At 36.8% G+C, this 27,767-nt stretch overlaps 2 protein-coding genes across 2 annotated transcripts in view; both read right to left on the bottom strand.

Moving 5' to 3' along the window:
• LOC6052980 overlaps positions 1-27,767 on the bottom strand; it is a 321,821-nt gene that overhangs the window by 227,764 nt on the left and 66,290 nt on the right. Inside the window, exons 2-4 of the mRNA XM_038253981.1 lie at positions 22,410-22,930; positions 22,087-22,347; positions 15,700-15,861 (exon numbers count right to left, since the gene is read on the bottom strand). Coding sequence (XP_038109909.1) covers positions 15,700-15,861; positions 22,087-22,347; positions 22,410-22,727 — 741 coding nt within the window. The 5' untranslated portion in view covers positions 22,728-22,930. The remainder of the gene's footprint in view (positions 1-15,699; positions 15,862-22,086; positions 22,348-22,409; positions 22,931-27,767) is intronic.
• On the bottom strand, positions 12,223-13,747 carry LOC6035754. The gene is made up of 4 exons (XM_001845828.2): positions 13,340-13,747; positions 13,059-13,269; positions 12,659-13,004; positions 12,223-12,595 (listed from the first exon to the last, which is right to left on the bottom strand). Exons 1-4 carry the CDS (start codon positions 13,659-13,661, stop codon positions 12,281-12,283), a joined length of 1,194 nt encoding a protein of 397 aa, XP_001845880.2. The 5' UTR covers positions 13,662-13,747; the 3' UTR covers positions 12,223-12,280.

Below are 27,767 nucleotides of genomic sequence, written 5' to 3'. Positions count from 1 at the left end.
TTCTTGGCCTCGTCTTAGTCCCAGAGAGAGCGAGATATGAGCGATGGTTATAGCAGCATTTTTCTTGGTGAAACGCGAAATAGTTGCATCCTTCTCCATTTGGCGTTATTAAATTTTTGTTTAGTTACATTTCGGGCCGTAATGAGTCGCAACAGAAGAAACTCGGCTCTGCCAATATAAAAACCAGCGGATATCACTGTGATTATACATCGTCTCGAGAGCTTTTGATAGCTGATCGTAAAGCTCATTACGACTTCTGTATACGAGTGAGCGAGCGAGCGGATGCTGTATCTTGTGTGTGGAGGAGCTTCTCGTTGGAGAAACGACTTATGTCATTGGGCCAATGGGTGAATAATAGTGACTTTTACCAAAAAACTCTAATGGCATAATTGCGGGCGCGCAGAAATTGAATAATGCTTGACCGACTTCCTCCGAAGAAGATACCAGACGCGGTTGGTCGTTTCAGTTATTGGGGGCATTTAAATAATCGAATTGGTTGGCCGGAGTCCGGCGATAAAGTATCAATTGCTTTTCTCATCAGAGAGATTATGAAAGAATTTAGCGTTTTCGGCGGATACTGTGCCAATTGGACTCATTGGTCATTTAACTGAATTATCTCTTTATTTCTTCTTAACAATCTTGTTGAAATTGTGCATTTTCTTCCAACAATCACTTTCATATCCATTTCCCATCAAACAATTGCTGAGATCGACAAAATCATCAAAGGAGCCTGCGGGAAGTTGCGCAACCCCGACTTCATCGTCAGCCGCCCAAGTTTGGTCACAGCCACCTTCGATCATCGTATCAATCTTCTCACAACGGCGACCAACTGAGTGGGTCAACAGGAAGGAAGTCACTCACCAACTCACTGCGCTGTGCGTAACAAAGCTTGATTTTTTTTTTAATTCAAGAAAATTAATTGAAAAGGTTCGAACCAACTCAGCATGCCCCGCGATCGGAAACAAATGTTGTCCAATTTGTCCCTCGAACCCTTTCCACAGCGAGAGGGAGAAATGATTAATTTTCGGTTTTGTGACAAACAAGGGCGGTTTATGGGCGATCGATAAGAAGGTGGACAGAAACGAGACAATCGGACAGACTGCTGGGCATGCCCTTTGGCGGTCCATAATGCTGGCAGCAGGTGATCCGGAGGGAATGATTGAGCTCTTTTTGATTTTCGAGAAGGGATTATTACGCAAGGTGACGCCGAGGTTACGTGAAAGGAGATTAATTGATTAGAGATAATCGGGGGGGAACATGAAGTCATTATCAGCTGTGATGTGAGAGAAATTGAGTCATTATGTCATTACAATGTCGGCTTGATGTGAGAGAAACTTAGTCACTATGTGTCAGATTTGATATATTGAAAATTGAAATCATAAAAAGTAATATATTTTTATTCCTTAATCAAAAACCGAAATTACTCGAAATGATTGATGGTTTCCATGCTCTTAATTATTTCATGTATTTCCGCAAATTTTAAAAAAACTTAACTGCCCATGTTCGTATAATTTTCATATAAACAATGTAAAGTTGTCTTACCCATAGGCGTTGCTTTTTGTAGTTTCTGTAAGCATGCATTTTTTTGAGCTAGAGAGCACCATCAACTCCAACTGCAAATGCAAATAGGACATTTATGCGAGCATGATGCATCTTAATTAAAATTTTAACATATTTTAAGTATAGTTTATACAAAATTGTTCTGAAACTAAATGACCACTAAATTCATTTTGAAATTGATGTTAAGGTTACACTACCTCTACCTACATTAAAAACATGGTGGCCACTCAAATCCCACTTTCGAATTTCCAACTTTTCCAAAACCACAAATAATATCACTTTTACCCAAAGAATGACTGCAAAAAAAAACAGTAAATTTCAACCATCAAACAAAATTTCAAAACAAATCAAACCAGTGAAAAAAGAAACATAACAAACAAATATAAAAAAAAGTCTTCAAAAATTAATGATTTCGCCAGTTAGAGATTTTAACCATCTGTATTATTTTTATTTATTTATTAATTTTTTTTATAATAAAGACTTTACACATTCGCATCATTTAAAAATGTAATCAAAAGTTTAAAATACATAAATTTTCATGTTTTTTTTTTTTAATTTACCAAGCATAAACATCCATCTTCATGTTTGAAAAGGAAATAGTAAAAGTTTTACAAAAATCGTTTTTCAATCAAAAAAAACTTAAACACAAAATTTAAAAATATATATGCAGAATCAGCCTAATAAGAATGCATGCTCTTATATAATTTGAAAAAAAAAATGTGAAAAAAACAATTTGAATTCATTTGACAACTATAAATGATAAATGACATATTCATAAAACAATTTACGTGAAACAATGATTTGAAAAAAAAAATTGCAACTGCCTGAGAAAATATTTTCAAATAAGTAAGAACCTCAAATAATAGGTATTTCTTAGGGACCATCCATAAACCACGTGGACAGTTCAGCCTCCCCTGGCGCTCTATTTGACAAATTTTTTGTGTGGACAATTGTCCACAAGGGGGGGGGGTGAGATTTCCTAAAAAATGCCGCGTAGTTTGTGGATGGTCCCTGATCTCAAATTAATAAATCGAACAAAATTATTAACTAAACAAAAAAAATCTAAAAGGAATTTTCATGTCCTTCATGTCTTTTGGTATATATAATACTGAAATTTGGAGCACCCTGCGCAAGGATCTGGCCTACACGTCAATGATGTTGGAAATAAACGCTTCAGTGGCCAAAACGCCTCAAAAAGTTACATTTTTGAAAAATAAATCTTTTTTTGCGAGTTAAATCCCATTTAAAATTCAAATGCAAAGCGCCAGCTCCTGTTACGTCCAATCAAGCTCATATTTTGTATTTGGGCTTAGTATGCCCATCTGCTGCAACCTTCCATCGGATGAGGAAGTAAAATGTCGGTCCCGGCCTTGGTTGTTAGGCCGTTAAGTCATTCCAGATTTAGGAGTCGTCTCCATGCCATAAGTACAAACAACACACCAAACCAAGCCTACTCCGGTGGAATCGCTGGCGGCGGTTGGACTCGCAATCCAAAGGTCGTCAGTTCAAACACTGGGGTGGAAGGTTCCTTGGAGTAAAAAGAGGTTTGGGTGCTCTCCCCATTCAAGCCTTCGGACTCCTAGGTTCGAGCAGAAACTTGCAATAGAGACCACAAAAGACCCGGGGGTCGTTAATGTGGATGGTTTGATTTTTTTTTTTTGATGCCCACCGGAACAAACCCTTGAATGCCCGCCAAAAAGTCATTTTTGTTACACTTTAGTGACCACTCAAAGTCCTTACTTTTCCATTTGTTATCTCAAAAATTACCAATTAAATTATCAATTAAATTTTTTAAAAATCTAAAAGGAATTTGAATGTTCTAAATAGTTTCATCACTCTCAAAAAGATTGAAATACTTAAAGGAACCTTAAATTTAAAGTTAGTTGCTAAAGACTAATTGAGTGAAATTAATTTGAAAAATTATACAGAATATCACGAAATTATTCAAAATATAGAAGATAATTTTTAAACCAAGAATGCTTCGGATTCTCGACTTTTTCGATTTTTCGCGGATTCTGCCAAATTCTCGACTTTTTCCGACTTGAGTGGCTACCATATTGTTTGACTGGCATCATAACACATAATTCCATGTAAAATTACAGTATTTCAAATATTACCAAAATTGGTATCTGTCTGATGGATAGCTTAAAAAAGAACACCAATAACTTAAAATAAATGTCTACAGAACTTTAATCATAGCATTTTCTATCCCACCCAAGCCAAAGTTGATAGTAAATCTTATCACTTTCTACCGGAACACGTATTTTTTTATTAGACTTGATCATTATAAATTGCTTTTCCATCAACCGTTCATCTTTATTGAGGGGATCTTTATCGTTTCGCCAAATCACAAAGTGTGAGTCTCCTCCATTAATAAAGTGTGTAATTTCACATTTTATGACGTGCTCGAGGTTGCATTTTGCGCGAACATGCTTTTTTAACAAGTTGTTCAACTAATCCAGGAGATAACATGGTTTAAGTCAGTGCTTTTTGCTACTGTAGATTAACCCATTCAATTCAACACTAAGCGGGTGGACTTTTTTCGCGAAGATTTTTTTTCTATTCGCAAATCGATTGTTCATTCATTGGCAGCTCGTCAGATTATAATTAAGTCCCCCCCCTTGCTACCAGCCAGCCGTCACCTTACGACAAGATTATATTATGTGTCTTAAATTATGGCCCCTTCTTTCAATTTCTAATCCAGGCGTCGTGTTCGAACACGATCGCGATCGAATTTATAAGATTTCGCTTTCGATTTACGCGCGCGCCGGGCATTATTATTTTATTGCAAAGATTGGTTTAGCTTCGCGTATTTTTTTTTCTGCGCTGCTTCGCGCTTTTCAATGGGTTTTTCGTTAATGATTTAATCAATTGGATTTTACTAGGTGGCTAAACCGGGCTCGGATCGGCGAAGATTGGAAGTGGAGATGGAGCGATTATTAAAGTTGTTATTATTAGCATTATTATTATTACTGATGGAGCTGCCTGCCACTGTGTGGCGAATTGTGGGCTGGCAAAGAAAGGCGAAAGTGAACTTTTTTTTGCGAACGAATTTAGATTGAGATTAGCTTAGTTCGGAGTAAGTGAGAGTGACCGAAAAAGGCAAATTGAAGTTTGATTTTTCAAACATTCAATTAAAAATATTGGCGTTTTCTAAGCATCACATCCAAGTAACCCGCAGATCGCAGCCAAGAACGTCACGGGCTGTGCTGCATTTCCGGCCCAAGAAATCGAAAGTAGGCCACGACTTTTGCTTCCTTTACAGCACAACAACCACTCTCACTCTTCTGGTTAGCAGAGTTGGCACAATTTGCTCCGGGTACTTGAGAGCACTCAAATTGAATCTAATCAGTAGGCCAAGAGCCCGCGGAGTGCAACGACGTTTTATCTCACCAGACAGGGGCCTGGCATAAATAGTTTTACGACCGTATACTGCACAAATGTGTCCCATAAAACATTCCGTGAAAAAATCTCACCGCCAGGCTCTGGACCACATTGCAGCTCGTATTGTAGAACTGCCACAGACAAGTAGACAAAAATTGAAAATTTGCTAATTATGAGACTTGAAGTAAAAAATTAAAGATTTGTATTTGTCTGTGACAAAATCGCAGTAGGTCAAATGCGAAGCCTAAACCATATCCTTTCGCGCGTTTTTGTGTAGCGACGCCTACTTTCTGAATGATAAAAACATTAAATTTAACCGCCACAGGAAACCAGACAACTGTTTACGACCACAAGAAACGTATTGCGCCACCACCATGGGTTGCACTTTTTTCAATTTTCTGCAATTCTTATGATCACTTCAAGGTAAAAAAATAACCCAAGAGCTACTGCTCATTAAATTAGATGATTGACGTGAATCAAATAGAGCTGTAAAACCAGTCCCCGAGCAGAGCTGGTCGCGACCATAAAATATCGACGCGCAAATCATGGCAATCTGCGATTTGGCGTCGTCCAATCAGACCAATTGAGCAAAGGAGCAGGCTGACACGGTTGGCGACGCCGAACGCGCGTCCCCCGTCAAAGTTGCCGCACCTCATTTGCCAATGTCTTGGTTTTATTGTAATTTAATTAAATTATGATAGCGGTGGGAGTGATTGCCGGGAATGGTTGGGATGACTTGGGAGAAAGTGGTGTTTCCTGATTCAGAGGAAGGAAATGGGGACTGATTGATTTACAGTGGCAGTGGGAATTACTGTAGGTTCAATGCCTTTTAAGAATACCTACTTTGATTGATTGGGCCTCAACCCAAAAGCATCGAATAAACTTTGTTTTGGTATAATATGATCATTTCAAAAAAATTACCGTGCAATGACGAGCTAGTCATATCTATAATTATCGGGATAAGATAATCAAGACATACCTAGAATCAATAGAAAGTACTATATCATTTTTCTCAACAAAGACACCTCAACAAATTTTCATTTTCCACTGCAACATAATAACATCGAGATATCACATTTCAAATCCAATTTTCCTGACACAATTTCCTTTGAGCACCCAACATTAACCTACCACAACACGAATCGAATTTCACACGCATGTACGTTCGGAGTTCCAAGCCCGCATACCTTGTAATTAAAGGAAAAGTGCAGTCTTTCACAACGCCGAAGATCGATTTTTTTCACAGCATCAAACATCTGTTCGAGCCCCGCTTAAATTGATAAAAATCACTTCGAACCCATTAATTATGCACACACGATCGGCTCTCAGATAAATCCCATCTCGTTGCAGCAAATGATGATTATGATGCGCTCACGCACTTTTGCCTTACAACACCCCCTTTCCCCTTTAAACCAACCCCACCACCCCCCTGCGGCTTATGCTCAGTGGTGAGTTGTAAGCCCATTATGTACGACATGCAACCAATCAACACTCGCGGCGCAGCGCAGCGTCGTCGTCTCAAGCTGTGAGCTCAGAAAAACGTTTTGCTCGAGATTTGTTTCTTCTTCAAACTCTGCCATTTACGGGCGATGTTTGCATTTCTGTCTTGCAAGATGCAAAATGAATGGGTTTCGGCTTAAGGGGGCCACCCGCGAAAATAAAGTGCGTGCAGTGCGTGTAAACACTAAACAGTGATGAAGTGAGAGGACTGTGACGGTGTTCAAATTGGACGAGTTTCTGAAAAATCGTAGATTTATAAAAAAATACTATTTATTATGAAAATTTACAAATCGGAGAACTACATGAACATAAACTCGGATACAAATATTACTTTTCAATGATTTCGCAGCCGACTTTTTTTGATGATTTTAAAAATTATGCTTAAATGTTTACAATGTTAAAATATGGAACATTCATGAAACTCTCCGACCTTTTCGAAAACAATATTTTCAAAATTGTTAAATCAACCAATAAATATTACGCCCTTTTGAAGTGTTAGTCTTCGTTTAAATTTTTTTGAAAATATTGTTTTCAAAAAGATCGAAAAATTTCACCAATGATTCAAATTTTGACATTGTAAATCTGACCATTATTTGCTGAGATATCGACGATAGAAAATGGTGGGTTATTTGGGTGAGACTTGGAAAACATCAATTTCCCAGTTTTCAAACCTTTACATGGCAATATCGCAGCAACTAAGGGTCGTATCTACAAAGTTCAAAAAATCATAATATGGAAAATTTACTCAGCTTTTCAAAAATATTTTTTCCAATAGTGGGCAAACATGTGACTAATTTAAAAAAAATGAAAAACTGCTACTATTTTCAAAAAAGTTACCTGAAAATGGCTTTAACTTGAAAACGGTACACTTATCAAAATTTCACTCGAGTACTTTTTGATTGCAAATTTGATTCTACATCGAAAAATGAAGTTGACAGATTTTTGCGACCAATATTTCGATTTTATGTAAAAATCAGTATTGATTAAAAAAAATCATAACTCGGTCAAAGATTTTTTGCACAACCTGGAAATTTCAGAAAAGTTGGCATTTTATGACCCCTAGAGCTGTCCCGTCCCGGGAAAAAAATCCCAGAAATTCCCGGGATTTTCCGTAAAAAATTATTTCCCGGGAAATTTGCAAATTTCCCGCGAATTCCCGAAATTTGATCGGAAGTAAACATTTTCTTATTTTTTTGGAACCAAATATTTGAAAATGTTCGAGAAAAAATTCTTAATAAAGAAACTTAATTTATTAACAAGAAATATTTTTGAAGTTTATATCCCTCCCCCCTTAAGATCGGTACGAAGAGGGGTTTGCCCCCTGTTTTCAAAAATAATGGCCAGAGTCGAGGGACATAAAGTTCAAAAATATTTGCAATGGCCTTACTTGATGAAAATAAACTACAGTGGACACTCTGGTGGTCGATCTTCTCGATATCAATATTGCTCCAGCTGTCATTAATTTTTTCAGTCCCTTCAAATAGATTGCTTAAATTTCTAGTTCTATAATTTGATAACTCCCGCTCTCGGCGGTCCCTTTAATATTGACAACGAGAGAGTCCACTGTATAACAATTCCGGTAATCTTTTTAAAGAATAATTAGATAAAAAATAAGGAATATTTAAAAAAAATGAGAATGATTACGATTTTGTTTACCATGATCATATAAGATGAAAACCATTAAATATTTCAAATAGGTTTTTGCAAGAAGAATTATTTCAATTCGACCTGGGCTGAGCAATCAGCACATACACATGACGAAATCCAGTCTGTAACCCGCTAAGATCACCATCTCCATGCGAATGCGAAGAATTACTTCAACAATGGTAGTTAGAAGGTTAAATATAGAAAATAAAATAAAAGTGATAGTAAAATGATGTAAATTTATCGAATAATTTAAATCATGTTTTTGTGATATGAAAAAAAAATTCAACTAAAGTCGATTAAATGCCTGAAAACCATGTGGCAAATCCATACAAATATATCATTGAAAAACTACTTTGTATTGTTTTAGGGGTGCCCAAAAAACTTCACACATGTTTTAAAAACTTAGAAGTAAAACAAACATGAGAAGATAGATTTTTAAGGAAAAACTAAAAAGCTTAACCAATATTTTCAAGAACTGAAACTGGGTATGACTTGTGATTTATTTGTTATGGAATACTTAAAAACAAAAAAATATATATATTTTGGAGTATGGATTCATTTTACCAATTGTCCAAACAATTTGATAAAAAATACTTCGCAACAAAAAAATACCAAAAATCATTATTGATTTGAGCTTATAAAATAAAAAAACAAACATTTTCTTTTAGTTTTATCAATTTGTACATGCAATCAAGCCATTAATTGATCTTTAGACTTATTTTAACCATTAAAGTCACTGTCCCTATACAATTTTGATGCAACATAATAATCAGAACCAAGATCAGAACAATTTTCAATAAATTTATAATTTTCTGGGAATTCCCAGGATTTCCCGGGAAATTTGTTGAAAATTTCCCGTTTCCCGGGAAATTTATAACCCGGGAAATTGTACGCTCTAATGTCCCCTAAAACATATCAGAAAATGAAAAAATAGTGTTTTTTTGCAAATCAAGTTTTAGTGACAAAAACTGAAATAAAAAATCACCAAAAAAAATTTTATCGCGTATCTTTGTTTACCTTACATCATTTTTTTAGTGTAGTCCTCTGCCGTTCTACGCATAATTGTCCCATGTCAATTTTGGACGATTTTGACTTTATGACATTTTTAAGTTTAGTTTTATGTGTACTTTAAGAAAAACACATAAAATCTGGTACTTTGTTCGCAAACTCATTAAAAACAATACTGAGTCTGTTTGTCCCATCGTTGAACTTCTACGCATAATTGTCCCACCAAGTATTTTCTTACACGGAATCATCAGTTTTACTGAGCATTATGTCTTGTTTACCAGTTGTATAGCAAGATAATCACAAATAAGGGTGATAAACTGCTAACTGGGGCGATTAGGGACACATAGGGCGAATAGGAACCCACGGGACAATTATGCGTAGAAATACAGAAATCGATCGAAAATTTTCAACCGCGTTTTTCTCAGTTGCACTTTTTTGAACATGGGACAATTATGCGTAGAACGGCAGTCCTTATCCATACCTACAACTTTGCCGAAGACACCAAATCGATCAAAAAATTCCTTCAAAAGATACAGATTTTTGAATTTTCATACATCATTTTTCTATGGACAGCTGCCAAATTTGTATGGAAAATTATATGGACAAACTAATGATGCAAAATGGCTTCTTTGGGCATACCGAAGCCACCAAAAATGTTTCAGCCGGATTAAAAAATACAAAAAAAAATCGAATGACCAAAATCTGAGAGAATTTAACGATAGATCCGGACAACTTTTTCATCAAAATATTTGAAATTCGGCCTCAAATAAGTGTACAAATAACACTTAAGTGCTCATAACTTTTCATGGGATTGTCAGATCTTCAATCTTTTGAATGCGTTGGAAAGGTCTTTCAAATACCTTTCTAACAATATATAGCATGACGGGTTTTCTTACAAAAACCACCCTTTTTACAATCTTCCGAAGTTTAGCTAAAACCGTTTTTTTAGCATAACTTTTGAAGTACTTATCTAAACTTCATAATATTAACTGAGGTCTTGTGGGACAACAAGACGGATCGAATGAGACCAAAACGGTCCAAATGGGTTCAGCCAGTCCGGAGATAATCGTGTGCATATTTTTCGGTGCACGGACTTACCAACATTTGTTTAGAATTTGATTCTGAGTCGATAGGTATACGTGAAGGTGGGTCTACGAGATCGAATAAAGAAGTTCATTTTTCGAGTGATTTTATGGCCTTTCCTCATTGAGGTGAGGATGGCTAAAATCCAAATTCAGCAATATTTGCTTTGCTTACTTTGCTTACTTTATTTCTTGGAGAAATTTTTAAAGAGGCAAAAGACAAAAACTTGAAATAAAATTTGCATTGGCAAAATTCCTGTATTTAGAATCCATAGACAATTATGCAACAAAGATAACCATCGCTATATGGCACGCATCAGAATCGAAGCAAAAGCGTACGAAATTTCATGTTCAGCCCGTTCCTAATCGAACCATCTTACTCCACTAACCTTTGCAAAATATTTGTACAGCAGTGTTGGTAGCAAAAACAGTATCCATCCCAGTTATTGACCACAGCTTATTGTGAAACTAGATTTGGCTTCAACACCCTACTCCGTCTAAATAAAATAAATCCACTACCTTACAGACAAGGAGATCGGCCCGATTTGCGGTTGGCATTTGTTGCAAATCATCACGATTTTTAGGTCACCCAGTTTAGGAAAAACCCATTACCCTTCTCACTGACCATTGGGGCATTACTCGCAGAATGGTACACGTACTAAACGCTGACCAGTGATTCATTCCACTTTTTTTGTTGCTTCTTTCGCAGTAAAATTTCTTTCGATTGCAGAAACTTATGATGAAGACACGTAACATCCCTCCCCGACTAGGGAGGACTGCTAACCTAAAAACCGCGCAAGTTGAACGTTTTTGCCGATCGATCGAGAAATTAAATCAATTAGAAGAAGTAAGGGGTTTTATAATATTCAAATTAGTGGATTGAAATAAGTGTTTTTTTTTTTTGCGAAGGCGGATTGAGATTTGATGTGAAATTGTTTCTGTGTTACGTAAAATGCTAATTGCTAATAATGGTTATCATTTTGGGAAAGGGTTGAAGGCAAGAAAATGATTGAGTAATGAATCGCTTTTAAAGGTTAGTGAGCGATATGTTTTTCGGCCCTCATAATTCGTTTTAGCAATAAGTTTGACTATAATCATCATTACTTTTGTTTTAAAACTAATCAAAATGACTAAATGGGATATCTTAACTGTATGATTTTTTTTCAGCACTGAATATTTGCTTACTGTATAATGTATTCGATAATTGTTATTTTTTACTCTGCCTTTGTGCCCTCAGGTTAAAATAAAAGATTGATAAAAATATTAATTTCCTATACGTCTACATCAAAATTCCAAAATGTCACGTTCTTCCGCAATCATTTTTTTTACTATGTCGGGAAGGCACTGTTTTATTTCATCGTACTTCCATTGCACTTGTGTACAATATACCATGACAATGATAGTTGTTGTTAATTCATTTATTTCTGGCAGCTTTAACACTTGTAGCACCAACGGGGTCAAAACTTACGCGAAGTTCCAAAGGAGGTCAAAAAAGTTGGAAATGCAACTTCATCCGGCTGTATCTCGGCGGAAAATCAACCGATTTAGATTATTCTTGGTGCATTGGATCCGGAAGTATGTCAAGAATCACCAACAACAAGGTAGATCCAAAACAGATGCGTCTACCCTAAGTTACAATGAAAAAGGCATTTCCAACTTTTTTGCCAAGTGTTCAAAGAGCCGGTGAAGTTACATTTCCAACCTTTTTGGTCATTTGCTGCCCACGACAATGATAGTATTTGAATATTTCTTACTAATAGTTTACAACTGTTAGCTGTCCCTGTTCGCATAAATGTCCGTGACGGTAGTCAGGTGTAGTTGGTTCTATGTATTTCCAATTATCAATTCCTGTAGTAAGTTATGTACTTTGCAATAGTTTATTCTGTCAAACCTGGCAACTCTGTTTAAGTTTACTTAAAGATCTTGTTGTACATCTATGCCGTTCTGGAATCAGTTAACTACTCACCTGAAAAGATAAGAAAAAAATGAATGATTAGTTTTCATGTATTTTTCACAGTTTAAAGCAATAAACAAGTAAACATTAGTGATTAGTTGATTTTTATTCAGGAACATATTTAAAATGCAAATAACAAGAATCATTATATCATAGTCAACGCTTCCTTCAGCACCAAATAGTACGAGTAAGACATTTGCACCACACTGCCGAATGTTGCCAACTGCACGACAAAAAACTTAGCCCCCGTAATCCCAGTAGGCCGCTGGACGCGTTGCAACATCAGCCGATAGTACCGCTGCAACTCAACCGAGTGCTCGAACCACGGTAGATCGTAGATGGCCGCGCCAACCTCGTCGGCCTGCTCCGTTAGCTTCGATCCCAGGTACGAATAGCCAAACGTTTCCAGCAGTGACAGCCAAAACAGCACCATCACGTTCACCAGGTTGAAATCAATGTTCTGCAAAACAAATCAAAGCCTACTAGAACTCAAGGTTCATTCTGCTTTTCTTCACTTCCTCACGTTTGAAACGTAGAACATGGTGAGACACCAAAACAGGATGCAGGTTAGGAACTCCAGCGCCAGCGGAAGGTGGCAAATCTGCTCGACAAGGGTGGAGCAGCGGTAGGCCAAGCGGTGTAGCTCGACGATGTCCACCAGCTCGGATTGCGTCACTTCTTTTGATTCTGTCATCTTGCGGATCCGAAGCGCAACCAAGCGGTAAGTAGACGAACTGTACTGGATCATGATGAAGTGGACGGACACTTTGACCAGCAGGAAATAGGCACAAACGAAGTACGCAAACAGCGAGAGAAGTACGAAAATGTGGTAGTGCAAGAAGTTTGTACGGATTTGCAGACCGTAGAATCTGCGAAGAATTTTGCTTTTAGAAGTGAAACTACTCAGGAATTCTTAAAGTTACTCTTGTTCCATGGGTAGTTCGAAGATCAGCGGTTCCGATTGATTCCCGGAGTGCGTCCAATACCGAAAGTGACTTGCCGCAAGTGACGGAACGCAGAAAACAAACGGACCGAAGCAGCAGTAGATCGTGTATCCTTTGACGAACTTATTGATGGATAAATTTTGACGAAGTAGCAGGTCGTAACAGTCGTTCGAGTGCGGACCATTCGTAGCTGAAAACAGAATTGATATTTTTCGTAAGGGTAAATGTGATGCAGTCTTCCAATACCCTACACGACCTACCCCTTTGAAAAATCTCCTTCAATCCGTCAATCAACCGCTCAAATGCGATCCTTTTCGAAGCAAAAATCGCCGTCGCTACGAATAAACTTCCCTCGAAGATAAACTCTGCGATTCCCTTAGCGATCGCATCGAACCGGTCGCTCCCAATTCCGAGCACGGCCTTCGGGAACAGAATGATCATCGTTCCCCAGCCGAACGCCGCCAGGAATCGAACAATCTGACCCGGCGGTCCCCAAAGACCGATAAACTCCATCAGCCGCAGGATGAACGGCATCACTTCGAGTTCCGACGGAAGTCGGTGACTGTTTTGAGTGGTGAACATTCTGCTGTAATTGAATGCGAAGAACTAGTCCGGAATCGTTGCTTGCGAGCTATTTAATGTAGTTCTATTTGATTTGTTGTCGTACAATTACACTTGATTACGTATTCTGTCAACATTATTGGTAGCATGAGTCTCGACCTGATTTATTCAGTATTAACTATGCACAAGTCCAATACTAAACAATTTATATATGAACTTTCGGTCTAAGTAAAAACTTCAAAGCCTTTTAAGAGCGTCCTTGAGAACCAAGTTGTATGAGTAGGATGAGTTGACAATCTTGAAAAATACAACATATTAAACTTTCATCAACATTTCTTCAAACGCCAAACTCACACTTCCGAAGGTACCCAGTTCCACGGCAAAAAACTCCAGTTATCCGAGTAGGCCGCTGGACGCGTTGCAACATCAGCCGATAGTAGCGCTGCACTGCCCACCATTGAAAAAACGGCTAATACTTATGGCAAAAACGAGATATTAGCACCAGGTGGTAGAGGATGTTCCAACGCATCATCTGGAACTTGAATTTTACTGAAATAGTGTTTAGACTTGGCTTCCGATGCGAAAAACCAAACGGCTAATATGCCACTCTTATGAGAAATTGCCTTGACGGAGATTTTGTGACAAACATTAAAACGCGTTTTTCTCGGAATACTTGATTTGGCATAATAGCCGAATTTTCAATTATGGGCAGTGCAGCTCCTGCGAATGTTCGTACCACGGCATATCGTAGATGGCCTTGCCCACGCCGTTCACCTCCAACATCAGCTGCGAGCCCAGGTAGGAGTAGCCGAACGTTTCGATCAACGACAGCCAGAACAGGACAATCACGTTGAACAAGCTGTAGTCGATGTTCTGCGAAGAGCAGTGGTTACTTGGATTGATTGAATTTGGTGCAAAATTCGATGACCGTCGAAACGTAGAACATCGAGTTAAACAGGATTTTATTTAAAAAAGGGCATCAAAGTAAGCAGTTTGAATTGACCAAAGAATCTATTGACAGAAAAAGGAAGCGAAGATCTACAACCAGAGAGTCGACTGTACCTTGAATATCAAGAGTTTTGCATTTTTGCTTACCAATCCAAAGATCGTGGAATCGAATATATTTATCGTTTGAAAATTCGTAAAATGTCATTCATGACTATTTAAATATTTTTTTTTTAATATTTATTTTTTTAATTTAACAAAACACCATAACAAGTTATTTTACGCGAACACTATCCAAGACGTTAACATTTTGTACTTGAAGCTACTTTTTAGACATCGCTCAGATTGCAAACGTCACAGTTGAACTCTAAAATCGTCAATTTCCCATCTCGACACTTGCGTTTAAACCAACTGCCAACGTTATGCAATCAACGTCATAACTTTTTGGTTGACATTAACGACCTCAGCCGTTGCAAACAACACAACTGACGGATCAATACCGGCGGCATCAAGGCCTGAAGCAAACCTCAAAGCCAAAATCTTTCAACGAGACAGTAAACAAACAGAAGCGTTCCCAAGAAAAATATCGCTCATCAACCACACGAAAAACGTTCGCTTCCTCAAAAAAAACGCAACTTCCACCAATATTGCACACCGATGACGACAAACAAAAAACATCATCGCCTACCGTGATGGTCACACGCGGCCTACTGCCATATGCTGCTGGGGTGTCAACAAACAGCATGCTACGATGCTTCGAAACATAACAACATCACTCTTTGCGTGTGGTGATGCGCGCCTGCTGCGATCACCACACTTAATCCTATCAAATAATTTACGCGTTGCATCGATTTTTCAAGTGTCGAACAGTTTCAACTAAAATTTGAGAACACGATCACTTGAACAGCAATTAAGCGCGATAAACGTGAATTGGAATGTGGCGTGCTTATTTTTAGTAACAATCGCGTCCAATTCCAAAGAACGCAACCGCCCATAAATCTGGTCTCACTTGTGGTGATCGAATCGCTAAGAGCGCGTCTCTCCCCAGCAGCCCCCCAAAATAGAAATCGAAGAATCACTTTTAAATATCTTGCGAGAAAGTATAGGTACTTACCGAATGTTCTCCAGATAGCTTGAGCAACTGCTCGATGTTCAGCTTCTTGGTCTCCGTGACGGACGGAATCCGCGCGATGCGTGTTTCCATTTCCTTGATCCACTGGCGCAGCAGGCGCGGGTCGCCGTAGAACGTTTGCATCGGGGAGGGTTTATACATGGCCTAAAATGGGAGGGGGTTGGTTAGTATACTTGATCAGAAATTTAAATGAAATTTTCGGGGTGGTATTTTTGTTCTATTTTAAAAATTGTCTAAATTTAAATATTTAAATACTTTTGTTTGGTTGATTATACTACATTATGCAATAACTGCTTTATATATTGTAACAGACGAGTAATTATCTAGAATTTTGCAATTTATTTCATGGTTTGGATTTTTTATAGTTTTTGATTCGAATGAAACTTTGTCCATTTGTCAAAAAAAGCAGTTTTGCATTTTTAGTTTTTCCATTAATTGCTCTGTACATTTTTGAGAGCTGGTCATTAAAAAATTAATTCAGTTTAGGATGGTGTTTATAAATTTATAATTCAAAATGATTTTACAATTTTTTCAAAGCGATTTTTAAGGGAAATTTTTCAAATAATGTTTAGTTTTTTTTTTAATTTAAAAATACTTCACCAAGGAAAACACCCCTGCAAATACGATATTCCCTTTTCGACTTTTTTGTTTGGAAAATTTGTTACACACATTTTGATATTTTTGAAATTACTGGAACTATCATTAAAATTTTCAATACATCTCCTAAGTTAGTACCTCAAACGCAATTTGTCAATTTTTACATTCAAATAATTTCAGGGTTGGGTCCATAAGTTCAGCAATAAAAAGACCTGGTTACTGTTTACCCATAACGCCCAAAAATAGTGTGCTGAAAAATCTATTATGCAACTAATTGGAGTTGCGAATAGTTCAACTATCTATCGCCAAATCAGTTTTTTTCTGATTTGATTTTGCTTATATTTGCCTAAAAATTTGCTAAGCTAGTGACTGTTTTTGCTGATTTCAGCGTTGTTCTCCACCAAGTTTATAATTCGTTAATTGAACGAGAATCGAACGAAAAATGGCTCTGTTTATAAATTGTTAAGGACCTTTTGAAAACTAACCAAAGGCATTTGGTTCAAAATGCTTGCAAAAAAAAACATAATAAAAAAGACACTAGATTTTGCACCATCTCAACTCAGCTGCAAAATATGCATTTTCTGGTCCCCTTAACATATAAAAAATATCTAAAATAAAATAAAAACTTTTTTTTGAAATTTAATTTCATGTGATAAAACATTTTAAAAATCGGATTTCTTTTACCGTGTAACTATGTTTTTTGGCGAAGTTGTAGGTTATCGGATTAATTTTTCCGTGTAACTTTTTTTTTTATTTCAAAGTCCGTATCATCCCACTTTTCTTTGTTGCAGAGGGCTCATATTTGGCATAGACAAACAAACGCTGGATGTTTCATCCAGATTGGGGCTCTTTGATATGACCACATTCCAGAAAAAAACGCTTTTAAATTAGCTAACTAATATTTGGTTATCCATTTATGTCACTCCCGAGCTTTCAATTAGGATCTTATAAAGATTCATCTTATCCATCAATTACCGATTTTTTATTGATGTATTCTGATTCAAGATTTAAATGTTTTCAAAAACGGACAACTGTTTCCCTTAGGTACCTGTTTTAACAAATTACTACCGATTGTCAAATTTCAGGTACATTCTTCTATATTCCTTTGCCTTTGTTGTATAAATATAAGCCATACCGACATAACTTATTGTGTGTCGAAGAAATTGCATCGCGTCAACGTTGTAAGTTTTGAATATTTTTTATTAATATGTCATAAAACTGATTTATTTTTTTTATGTTAAGGAATCATGGCAGACTATGGCAAATCGGTTGTGGAGTCGGTCAACGCGCAGCCGTACTCCTGCTGCACCGATACTTAAGCTACAACGTATAAACATACATGGGAAATTAACAATTACCATGTCTCTAAAAAGTCAGGCCTGCAATCTTCGGAATATTCTTCTGGTGGTGATGATAAGTTTAAGTGGTACTGGCAAATAGCTAAGAAAAACTATTTAACTTTACAATTGGATTTAGTTGTTACTTTTCCAAAAACTGGAATCAATTTCATTTGTAATGTAAAAGGTATAGTCGATGTGTGTGTGTGTGTGTGTGCAACCAATCAAACGGGACCACGCGGCCGCTTCTTACAAATTGAGTTGTTTCCATGTATTTTCGATTTTTTATTCTATACATGCAAATAACTCGCATAGGCATTTGGAAGGTGTTAGCTCTGCCGAGCTTCGGTGACCCATTTCTACGCTGGCTAGCCAAGCGCGAGGTACCTCCGCTGAACCGACAAGCCCCGCCCTAAAGAACGGTTGCATCAATTTGATCCAAACGTTATTCAGAACTTCCGGACCCTCGTCAAATGGACAAAGATCCAGCGCGTATATAATTGTTAGCAGTAACAGTATTTCTAATTCCAGTCATAGCTCATAACGCCGCGAATCTGGACGGGGGATCGAACCTCGCCTTGAGCAATTTTGATTTTTTGTTCATGTTCAGGACTTTCAAGAATTTATATTTCCTTAACTTTCTCGTTGGGAGCAGATGGGAATCGAACCCAGAACTATTCGCTTATAAAGCGAACACCGTAACCAGTCAGCCACGGCCGCTCTTGCAACACTTGAAAATAAAATAAGGATGCAAAAAGGAAATTCCTCACCGGGTTTGAACAACACGATCTCGAACAGCTGTCATATGCCGCGGAAAGCACAAATCCAAATCCCTCAGCTCCACCTAGTTGTACATATTGGCCAACTTCCACTAGTCTTCTTCAGACCAAAATTTGATAGCAATCGCCACCCAGCGCCGTCCGTTATAAAACTGTCCGTAAGGCGAATTTAGTAATTCACTTGGTTGATGGCCGGCGCGGACAAAACAGTTTCCTTCTTCACCAGGTGCACAAGTTTTAAAACATTCACAAACCGTTCGAATAATTTTGAAGACATTTAAATTTTGTCTCAAACATTAAAAAATGAAAACTCCATGTAAATGACAAGAGCATAAAAATTTGCGTCCGACCCGCAGCGCGACCTACTTCGATCTTCCTAATGTAAAAGGTATAGTCGATAGTACGAAAACAATTAGATCTAAACGCATAGAAACTGGTTCCAAAATACAAACAAAAAATTGCTTGGATTTTTGCCTGATTAATGAAAAACAAAAAGTTAAATCAATCAAGTTCTAACAATTATAGAATATGAGCCCGAGGCTAGCATGCCAATTGTACAGGACTCTAACTTGTCCAACCTGGGCCCGATCTTACCGGGTGTCCTCGCAGCTAATGGGGAGGAATCCCCGGCGCACAAGCCAGTTCTGCCAAACCCAGTGTTCCGAGCAATGCTGCGCCACAAAGCGGTCGAATCCACGCAGAACAAAGTCACAATCGCCGATATTGAGCCGAAAGTGTTGGAACAATTGTTGCGCTTCATCTACACCGATTCCGTGGCGGATTTGGACATGGTCTTTGAACTGCTGCAGGCGGCCGACAAGTACGACTTGGAGAAGCTGAAGACTCGCTGTGAGGCCGCACTTTGTGGTCAAATATCGGAGGAAACTGCTGTACGTACACTCGTTCTGGCTGATTTGTACCGAGCGGACCAGTTGAAGCGAGCTGCGGTCAACTTTATCGGAAGGAACGTCGGGGTGATTCAAACCGAAGACTGGAAGAAGCTTATGCTTAAGAATTTTGAGTTAGCTAATGGGGTTATGATTGAGTTGCTGGAAGGCACACAATTGAAATAATTGTTTGTATTGATAATCATTTTTACTGAATAAAAATGGCAGTCAACCATGCTCATGCTCATGCGCATATTCAATTTAACTGAATAAAAACAAGTGTCTTGTTCAGACATATTTGTTGCCTGATTAAAAAGGAGAGGATATAATATCACTTAAAATCTTATCTTTTCCGTGTATCTGGATTTAACGTAACCCGATCAGAAGGAAATAACTTGAGGATAACATTATTTGATATTTATAAAGGCTAACCAATAACATTTTATGTTATTTATAACAAGTTTTGTTACTAGTCGTAATGGTTTCTTTATTTGATTGTTATTGTAATAACAGCCTTATAACATTTTTCATTATTCTTCAAACAAAACTATGTTATTATTTTTTTTTGGTTATTTTAACAGCTAAAATGATAACAGTTGATGTTATTATTCAATAACAAAAAAGTTATTCCAAAGTTGTTTTCGTTTATTATGGCTTTCAAACAATGTCAGACCAATAACAAATTTTCAACAAAAAGCAAATCAAGACAGTATAATTTTTTCCTTCGATGGCCCACAAATACACAGTATTTGTTTAAATTTATTAGTGTAAAGTGTGATAAAGTTCTCAAAAATTATACTGCAACATACATTCATATTAAATCTGTGGCTTTTGTAGGAAAAACTATAATTTATTGAATTGATATTGAAAAAACTTGTATTCAATAAGTCATTTTTCAATTTCAATTCGGTTTTATTTGTGAATAATCAAGTTACAATGAGTTCATTTAGGTACATAACAAAGTTTTGGTGTTCCTTTCAGCTGTGTTTTACATCTTAATTCAATCGAAAAATTATTACTTATAACTATGGAATAGACAAGAGTAAGAAAAAGTTTTCAAAAAACTTACAGAAAGTCAATATGTCATAAAGATTGATATTTTGGCAACACTGTAAAGAAGCCAAATGAAGAAAAATAAGGTAAAATTAGAAATAGGTCTCAATTGTATGTTTTGAAAGAAAAAAACATCCTCAACAATTAGACCAAAATTGTTATTGAACAGATCTTATGAGAGAGTAAAACAAAAACAACTCAAAGTATTGAATATGGAAAATCATTCAACCATTGATCGCGTTATTCATGTGACGTAAACTAGTTTGTTATTATTTTTTTATTCTAAAATTTTACCTTAACTGTGAGAAAATTTTTTACCAATTTTCCATAATCCATGTTATATTTTTTTATTTTGCTGTATATGGCCAAAACATTGTCAAGGACATTATTTTATCCATGAAATGTAGTCTTTATACCAAATCTTATTTTCAAGTGAAAAATTTGAATGTTTATTTTTAAATTATTGATAGGGGGGTAAAGAAATCAACATTTTATTCGAAAATGAAAAAAAACCTTTTGAAAATATGTAATATTTAATTGGAACCTAGCAATAATGTAAACATTTATAACCCGGGACAGGCCCGTAGCCAGGGGGTGGGCTTCGGGCTGAAGACCTCTCCGATTTTTTTGGAAGACATATGGGAGAGAGGGAAGAAGAAGAAAAGAAGAAGAAGAAGATTTCTATTCCAGCGTCTACTCGGGAATCAGCTTATAATAAGTAGGGCTAGTGATTTTCACGGCAAAAAATCGAAAACATTGGAATTTCACGGCAATTTTGCGGAACTTTAAAAACTGCTAAAAAAAACTATGTAAAAATGAGCTCTTTTAGCATAATTATGGACAGAAACGTGTTTTAAAAGTTAGTAGCAGATAGAATCTCCTGACACAAATGATTATGTTGAAAAAAAAAAATGTATTGGATTTGTTTTGATTTTTTTATATCCGTCAGTTACATGTATGGTTCAGCAAATTTTATTTAATTTCATTGAGATAAGAAGTAGTAAAACAAGTGTTATAAAACTAACAATATATAAAACATCATTCGTTTCCGAAGTTTAACAATAAAGGAATACGAGTATTTTAATAAGTTTTAGGCAAAACTCATTTATAGCAGTTGATAATTGCAGAAAATTATAATACATTGTTTGATAATGTTCTTTTACAATCTTTTTAGAATTTTGCGGAATAAATGAATTTTGCTGGAAATGTAGAATCAATTTCTGCGTTGCATACAATATTTTAATGAACAATATCTTTAAAAAATAGTTCTAAATCTGAAAAGCAATATTTGTTTAATTTGAAAAAAAAAGTTTTGAAACTACATCCAAAATGCTTGTTAAAAATCTTGTAAAATGTTTGAAATAAAATAAATAATGCTTAAGTGTACCGAGAAACGATTTATCAATAAAATATGGAAAATTTTGCGGCTTTTTACGGTTCTTACAAAATTTCACGGCCAGAGGAAAATTTCACGGATTACGCGGCTTCCGCGAAATCGCGAAAAATCACTAGCCCTAATAATAAGAAATCAATATCGAAATCAGTTATTTACTAGCGCAAAAAACATAACTCAAGAAAATCAAGTTGAGTTATCGGGAAAAAATAGTATTTTCTTGTAATATTTTGTATAACCCTCGGACCTATTTTTTTTCGATTCGTCACATTTCCAACCCCCAAGAACCACTCCCCTCATCACCTCATTCACCCCCCACTCACCTTCTGATAATAGTCCACATCGTCGTCCTCGTCCCCGGCGTTCCTCGCCGCCGCTCCACCCTCACCAATCTCACCACGCGCCTCGCGACAACTATCCAGCAGGTTCGTGTCCATGATAAAGTTGTAGTTCGTCTGCAGCGCCGCCCAAAAGTCGTCCTTCCCAATTCCGGTCGCCGTGCTACTCTGCAAGCTGCACGAGCTGTGACTGTGACCACTTCCCCACGATCTCCGCCACAGCTCCCGCTCCGAGTCGCGCTTTTTCTAAAAATAATTAGATTTTTTAGAGGGGTATGAATTGTAGGGTCAATTGTGTCCTCACTAACCTTGAGACTGTTGTAGGGTCGATCGATGCGCAGTCGGTTCTGGGCCATTTCCGAGCCTTCCGGGGGAACTTGTGGGGGCAGTGAGTTCAGGGACAGCGACGGCTTGATGAAACATCCGGGACTTGCGGCGGCGGAGTTCGACGAGGAGCCGTTGTTGCTGCTGCCGTTGGGAGTTCCGCCGTAGGACGGCGGGTGGTTCATCCGGGAGCTTCCACATCCGTTGTTGGCGTTTTGAGTCTGCGTCGAGGTCGAAGCCATGGCCGAAGCCGGTGGCTTGGAGTCCTCCGTCGTCGTCGTTGGGGGTTTCATGTTGGTCATTGGGTGAATTTCCGTTTTTCGATTGCCTAGTTTGGTGGTCGGGTTGGTGCTTCTCAGCGAGGTCTCCGGGTCCAGCTTCTTAGCGAGAGAAGTGGTGGAGGCTGCGCGTGGAAACCGGCATTTTGAGTCCGGTCGGTGGTTCGACGTGGCGTCCGTGGTGTCTGCACTTTTCACTTACAAAATGAACATTTTTGGGGGAAAATCTGTGAAGAGAAAAAAGAGTCAAAATTAGTTAAAGCGTTCAAAATAAAATTTCAATTTTATTATACAAAATAAAAACAGCAAGCTAATGATTCCTCAAATGAGATCACGAAACCAAACACGCTCAACTTAAGTCGATTGAACGCGGCAATCAATCGACAAACGCCTACCATATTCTGGCAATTCAATTCGCTTCGCTTCCAAGTGTGAATCACTCTCACTTGAGTCAATGCCCCGCGCGTCCCAGTCCCACCGAGTGGGCCCCCAAAAGTAGCTTAAAAATAAACAATCATTAGACTTGTACGGGATGACACGGTCACCACGATTGCTCGTAACTAAAACGGAAATCGAAACCAATTTATTTAGTGCGCTGCACTCTTAAAATTCCCGCCAAAATAAGAAAAGAGACCACTCGAAATAAACTCGATAGTCACTTGAGACCAAGCTCGCTTGAAATTGAATACCCGATGGTGGCCTCCAGAAAACGAGAAGAGTGAGCTAATCTTGGCCTGATCGAGGATGTTGAGTTGGTGGTGGATTGGCTTTTTTGTGAGGTTCCCTTGTTTGCGTTGTCACGCTTGTAATGCTATACTGTTTCGGAAAGAAAACAATAATCAAGTGCAAACAAGAGATTTTTGGATGTGGGTAACATGCAGTTATGATAAATGATTGAAAATAAGAAACCAAATGAAAGACAGTCATTGGGGAAAACAAACGAAGAAAGCATCTTGCTAAGATAACGCCCCATTGATTGTAATACATTCGGGAATCCCCGGGATGTATTCAAGAGGTAAGGCCTGCTGTGTTGCATAAATCTCAGAGAGGATTCTGTGAAAGGAACACTTTTCAAAAAATCAACAAGAGCGAAGGAGGCGTGGATTTACCGTAACAAACGCTCCGATTGATAGTTATTAAGGAAAAGACTAATAAAGCAGAGAAGTAAGATGAAATACATATATATTTTTTTTACAAAAACATGTCAAATGAACAAAAAAAATTTTTTGCTTTTCGGGTAATTTTGATCCAAAAGTTTTATTTTTATTTTTTTCATCTGACATCAAGTTTGAGCGATTTTTTCTCTGATAAAGCTGGTATATATTTTACATAAAGTTTTTATCTTTCAACTCGGTCGTTCAAGGTCGAAGGGAGGGCAAAAATATAATAATGATTCTAAAAAAAAAATCTTTTTGGAAGATTTTTTTTATTTTTTAGCTTGAAAAAAAAATTTGCTATAAAAAAAATTAAAAGGTAAATATTAAACAACATAATAATTTCTGTGATACAAAATAAATGACGGATAGGTTCAAAAAACAGTATGAAATCAATATCTTATCAATACTTTTACAAACATTTTCGGTAATCTTTCGGAAAGTATGATAAACATCTTGAAAAAAAAATCCTAGAACCAATTCTCGCATAAATAGACAATACAATTTTGATTTTTTTTTTTCATTTTTGGAAGGAAAATTTATTTTTTATATTAAATTCCTTGTGCGGTATTTTGAAACGTATTAATTTAACGAAGTTGACTTTATGGCTGTCGGCCACCATTGCTAGTACCAACCACTAGTGTCTTCCTTTTATCTACAAGGACTTCGCCACTCTGGGCTCCTAAGTATATGAAAGTATGGCACGGAGCGACGGCGCCGAATACCCATATTTACACAAAGAATTTTAGAGCGCCCGCCGTGGGATTCGAACCGGCGACCTCTGGATTGTGAGTCCAGTGCGCGGTCCGATTGATCCACACGGGCGTATTTAAACTTTACAATAATTAAGTTATAATTTAAGTTACAGTTTATTTTATGAAGGAATAAAATTTGAAAAATATATTGAAACTCCCAACTAATAAAATATATGAAAAAAAAAACAAATTAAAAAAGAATCTTGGAAGTATATAAGGCCATTGCTAATTTTATTACAAGTTTCTGTTCCCCCACATTTCAAAAATTCCTTGTAAAAACTGAGCTCAAAAAGAATAATTGTTTCTAAAAATATAAATTTTCATTGAAAAACTTAAACAATTTATTTGTTAACTATTCGAAACATTGTACAACGATTTTTTTTTTCAAATAAGGCATTTTTGCATTTTTTTATTTTTAAGATTTTAAGAAAAAAAAATAAATTCATTGAAATTTGTAAATTTTTGTTAGAGGCATAACTGAAATAAAGTATACAGCATTTTGTGATACTTTTTGATTTATTTAAAAAAATGGCTTGAAAGTTGAAATTTGAACAATAAATAAAATTTATACCGCCCTAATAAAAATAGTTAAAATTATTAGATAAGGTAACTCAGTTCAGATCGCATGATTCGAAAATATTTAGTAAAAAAATAAAATATAAAAATACTAGTTAAAAAGAACACAAATATCTTTTTAAAAGTAAACACACAAGACTCAGAACACAACACACAAAAACTGATTTTAGGGAAAATTCAAACCTCAAAAATTGAAACTTGATTTAAAAATAAAAATCTAAGTTTCTAAAAAGTCTATTAAAAAGGAATGAACTAAGATTGCATACGTAGAAAACAAGATATATAATTTAAAAAAAATATGCTGAAAATTCAAAACAAAAGAAAAAAAAATAAAGCGGGATGACAGTCATCCAATATTAATAAAACGAATTGAATTCAATGAATAAACAAGCGAAGAAAATTTGATGAATAAGTCAGAACTAATAAAAATCAACAAGGTGAATAAAATAAACAAAAAACCACCATCATTCAACTCAACGCGTGTCACACACTCTGTTGCAACCAGAAAGAAAAGATAGGAAATGCAAATTGCACTTCTCATGTTGGCTCAAACAAAGCACGAAAGGAGGGAAAGAATCTTAACTGGAAAAGGAAATGGTCGGTGGGTGGCTTGGGCGGTAAGCCGGTGATTATGGCTTAGTTGATGACTGGGAAGAGTTATGACGATGGCAACTGACTAAGACTGTTTGTGCACTAAGACAGTGACGATGAATGACGATCTATTTTAGGAAGATAATAAATTACATGCGGGTTATGTGGCACTGAGAAAATTACATGAAATTTCATGTAATTTGGTAAAATGTGTAAAAATTCATACAAATCAAGAAATTAAATCTTAAAATTTAAATGCGCTAATGTTTTTATCATTACGTAATATTGCATGTAAATGTACAGAAGCTTCATGTATGTTTTCAAATTACATGTATTATGATGCATTTTTACGTAAAATATGTAAATCTTGCTTTGCAAGATTCCATGTAAAATTATAGACCTATTTCTTCGAAGTGTACTTCATTGGACATTTAAATGGCCACTCCCCCGTTTCCAGTCAAAACAGCGCACAAGTCACGTCCGATCTTGCACATCTCACCAAGTGTCACCAACCGTGTTAATCTTATCTCTGTTTCGGTTCGACACATGGAAAGATACACCAAGCTAGAGCAGCATGTAACCGTGGTAAAAAGGTTTTATTTTTCCAACACATTCCTTTCGGCACGTCACACTCATCACAGCTAGAGGCAACTCAAATGGAGACCTCTTTCACTCTCTATAGGTTAGTGCTGTGCTTGCTGCTGCGAGCTAGAGCAATTTAAACTATTTCAAATTTTAATTCGATCCGTACGCGAAACTATGTGTACACAGCAAAAAATCCGATGGTAAAAACGCATGCAAAAGCATGCACATCACCTTCGTCAAAATAAACACTTAATATTACACAATGCATGTACATTTTTTGCAAATACAAAAAAAAGTTGCAACCGACGGGATTCAAACCCAGCACCAACAGTTAGGACTGGCGCCTTAGCCCACTCGGCCATCAGACCGATGAAAAGTTGTACAAATAAACACATATATGAACTTGACATTTCGGTCAAGTAGGTTTCCCATACTGATGGGCTACATATTTCAGGGTGTAAAATCACATAACATTGCATAAAATAATGCAATATTTATTTTACACCCAGACCTTTTACACGCAGCTGGATTACTACTTTTTTAGCTGTGTAGAGACGATCAGGTTTTGTTTTGATTTTTTCTTCTTAAGGGAGCCAAGTCAAGAGCTCTTAAGTAACTGAACGCGGAGAAATGTGGGCGCACTTTTCAATTTGCAGCGATGAGTAATTGCAGCAACAACAAAAAAAAATCAGTTACAACAACAAGCTGATGATGATGATGTGCAAAGTACCGTCCTCTTGAATTGAAGTGCAAGGTGCATCCGTAGCGTATTGGACTGAAGGGGAAAGCCCTTCTCCGTCGTCACAGATTCAACATTGCGATCATTTTCTGTTGGAAATGAAGGGAGAAGTGAAGAAAAAACTGCATCCTCTTCGGAAATATAACGCATTAAAACAGTGATGGAAGAATTAATTGAGACTGGAAAAAAAAGTTCAACAAACTTCTCTCAAAACATAAAAGTAAATCTGGGAACACTGTAAATCAAACAAGCAATTGAAGAATTTGTGAGTTTTTTTTTAAATTAATACAAGTTGTTAAGCAATTGTCTGTTTAAACAAGAATATGGCAACACTGATTTTTTAGAATTTGTATGTTTTCAGCAGTGCTGCCAATTTTCTTTTTCCTATGTTTTTTTTTGGAAATACATCTTTTTTACACATTTCGGAGTGATTTCGTCAAACCACATTACCTAACCTCCACGCAATTTTACACTGTATCAAATCTTAAATCATCTAAAAAAAAACCTAACCCCATCAAGGCAAAACTGTTGCAATTACTTCCGACAACACTGCTTCTGGCGATTCCATCATCTTTTCACCAATCTTTGAGACGCGCGCTCGCGCGCACTTTGAAGAAGTGCGATTAACAACATTTTACACTTTGGTGCTGGCTGCTGCCATCAT

Source organism: Culex quinquefasciatus, chromosome 2 (genome assembly GCF_015732765.1).
Source record: "Culex quinquefasciatus strain JHB chromosome 2, VPISU_Cqui_1.0_pri_paternal, whole genome shotgun sequence".
NCBI classification, from domain to species: Eukaryota; Metazoa; Arthropoda; class Insecta; order Diptera; family Culicidae; genus Culex; species Culex quinquefasciatus.
Note: the sequence above shows the minus strand (reverse complement) of the source record. Positions and strands in the feature narration are given on the sequence as shown.